Source organism: Cynoglossus semilaevis, chromosome 14, assembly GCF_000523025.1.
Source record: "Cynoglossus semilaevis isolate Cse_v1.0 chromosome 14, Cse_v1.0, whole genome shotgun sequence".
In the NCBI taxonomy this organism is placed as follows: domain Eukaryota; kingdom Metazoa; phylum Chordata; class Actinopteri; order Pleuronectiformes; family Cynoglossidae; genus Cynoglossus; species Cynoglossus semilaevis.
The window spans coordinates 6,483,342-6,486,084 of NC_024320.1; the positions used below are offsets into that span (position 1 = coordinate 6,483,342).

The following is a 2,743-nucleotide window of genomic DNA, read 5'->3' on the forward strand; positions in this document are numbered from 1 at the left end:
CCCTTCACATTTTTCCTGTGCGGTGTGTGAGTGGTTATGTCCCTTTCCAGGCGACTCGGTGCTCCCTACCATTTTCTTTCCTGCCTCAACTGAGCAGGAGCACTCCTCGACTCCCGCTATTATTTTCACTAAAATATATGAAAATTTATGCAAATGAAAATCAGCACTAACTGTTCGTCTCTTTTTTATACTTGGGGACGATTTTTTCCCCCTCTCTCCCCCTTTCCCGTTTTCTTCTTTATTGCATACAAAGTAGGTTAACTCCTCAGGCAGGAAAGTTGCAGATCTGTTTACAATAAACAAATAAATAATAAACACGTCATAAAAAGAGAGTAGCAAATCCGCGCAAGACAGTTTCGGGACCTTTCTGTAAGTTGTTTTTGCACGTCCTTTATAAGCTTATTTATATTTAATATTTTTATGGTGTGTGTTAGGGGGGGGGACTGAACAGCAGTCATTTAGACAGAAATCCTCACTGTATATCAATGAATAGAGGCCTAGCGACACTGGCCCCGAGCCTGTCGAATCACTGTAAACAAGTCTACGAGTCTCTCTTGGTCTCGAACCCTGTTCAAATCAAATCTAAAGGAAGGAGGAAAAATATACAGGGACAGTAAGAGAAAGTAAGAGAACGTTCTCCTTCCTCAAGGAGATTTTACAATATGTATTTAAAATATTTAATACTTAATGTCACATTCAGTTCTGGCCTATATAAACTATGTCCCTGTCAGAGTGGACTTTTCTTCTGGTCACATGACAGTTGTGTGACAGACTGTGAAGACCCTGGACCAAAGTAAGGCGGTCCGTGGGGTACTGGTATTTGGGCACTTGTTACCATTTATAGTTGCACGCAAAAAACGCCACTCTGGCCCCACTCTCCTCTGGGTTTCCGTGGCTGTTTGAAGGCTGCTGCTGCTGCTGCTGCTGAACGTCAGTGTGAATGTATTCGTTTCTTATACCTTCTATAAGCAGACATTTGACGGCTCCGACAAATGACGGCTCCGTCTTCCCCCTCTGGTTGCCACTTCCTGTGGTGAAGTTGTGCGTGCTATGTGTGCGTGTGTGTCTGTGCAGTTTTGAATTTCAGTGCTGGGCCAAAGATTCTAACATGTGTCTATATTTAATGTCCATCTAATACTGTTATGGGATTTAATTTTAAAAATATATATTTGGTATTTTCCTATTTTTAATGACTAACCCCTAATAACTTTTTGCATACTTTATCTCTCAAGTAGGATTTAACAGAATTAAAACGAGTAAGAAAAGGTTCTATAATTATTTTTTGACGTGGTCAGTATAACGGCAACTCATAATAGTTTGTAGAAAGTACTAGACGTGAATCAGTACGAATTACGTTCATTCATAGGACCGTTATTGTACGTTATGAAGGCCCTTTTCGCACTGAGCTGACAGTGTCATGGTTGACTGTTTGGCACATGATTATATCAGAACGGAAGTCGCCACTTTAGTTTACTCTGTCAGCCGTGTTTGTGCAGCCCACCAGTGCACGGCTTTTCTGTTTACCACCACGTTGTCTTCCCCCGTTTGTTTGGACTTGCAATTAAAAATAAACTCATCCGAATAGCCAGAAGGAGGACTCCAGCGCCTGAAGCGAGCATGGCGAGACCTGTCAATCACAAGTCCGGTGACCAATCAGCGAGGACGCAAGAGGGGTAAACATTCGCGCGTTGTCCTGGTTGAAAGGGGGAGGATGTGGAGGTGGCGGTGGGGGTCGAGTGGGGCGGGACTTCCCTGCCTGTCAGAGAGAGGGAGATGGAGAGAGAAAGGTGGAGAGAGAGAACAAGCGAATGAGAAAAGACTCTTGTGAGCCGCGCCGTGCACCGTAATATTGGACAGTACTTGAACGGGAGTTTGCGGTTTGGCAGGTTAATTTACATCAAAACAGAACAAAGAGAGACGCTCCACAACGCTATTAGGGAAAAAAAGAGGAGAAGAGAAGCAGCTGAATTACAAAAGAATAAGGACACACTGCTAATGATTTTTGCATCCAAAGGGAACGTTGTCCCGGACTTTGTACTTGCTGGACAATTTGCGAAGCCTTTTGTTTTTGCTTCTGAAGTTTGTTTGGGACGACTCTCCCGGTTTATCCTTCCTTTTATTTTTGAATTTGAATTTTTTTTTAAAGTCTTCTCGTAGCAAAACTTTCCGTGCAGACTGCACATGGTTTCAAAGGGCTTATGAAAAACTTGGATTTTTTGAGTTTTTGTCCGTTGAAGTTGTTTGTTGTAAAGACATGCGGATTTTATTCAAATTTTGTGGCCGCTTTTGAAGCGTTTTTTGGCGTTTTTACACACGCCAGTGGTGTTTGCTTAACACCTACCCGTACTTTTAAGTTTGAATAATTCATGAGATACAATTTACCCGCTCGAAATAGGTGACTATAGAAAGGGAGGGGGATATATCCACAAACATATTCATAAGGGTTGACGGAATGGCCACTGCGGCTTCCAATCCTTATCTGTCCAACAATAGCATCTTATCGTCCGGCTCCATCGTGCATTCTGAATCTGGAGGTGTTGGCATGCAGCCGGGAAGTGCTACGGTCACCTCAGGGTCTGGGGGCTACAGGGGAGACACCTCAGTTAAGATGGTACAGAGTGACTTTATGCAAGGCGCAATGGCAGCGAGCAACGGAGGACACATGCTGAGCCATGCCCACCAGTGGGTGACGTCCCTGCCGCACGCAGCAGCAGCGGCAGCCGCGGCCGCCGGGGCCGGCGCC

The 2,743-nt window shown here is 44.5% G+C and overlaps 1 protein-coding gene across 3 annotated transcripts in view; it reads left to right on the forward strand.

Moving 5' to 3' along the window:
- Positions 1-1,713: 1,713 nt before the first annotated feature.
- Positions 1,714-2,743, forward strand: part of pou3f3b (POU class 3 homeobox 3b) — a 3,506-nt gene continuing 2,476 nt past the window's right edge. For 2 of the 3 annotated variants that reach the window (XM_008324778.3, XM_017038291.2), the window contains exon 1: positions 1,714-2,713. In XM_008324778.3, the coding sequence (XP_008323000.1) occupies positions 2,453-2,713 (261 nt within the window). In that variant the 5' untranslated portion in view covers positions 1,714-2,452. Of the gene's footprint in view, positions 2,739-2,743 lie in introns of all 3 variants that reach the window. The other variant, XM_025062740.1, reaches the window with a different exon arrangement.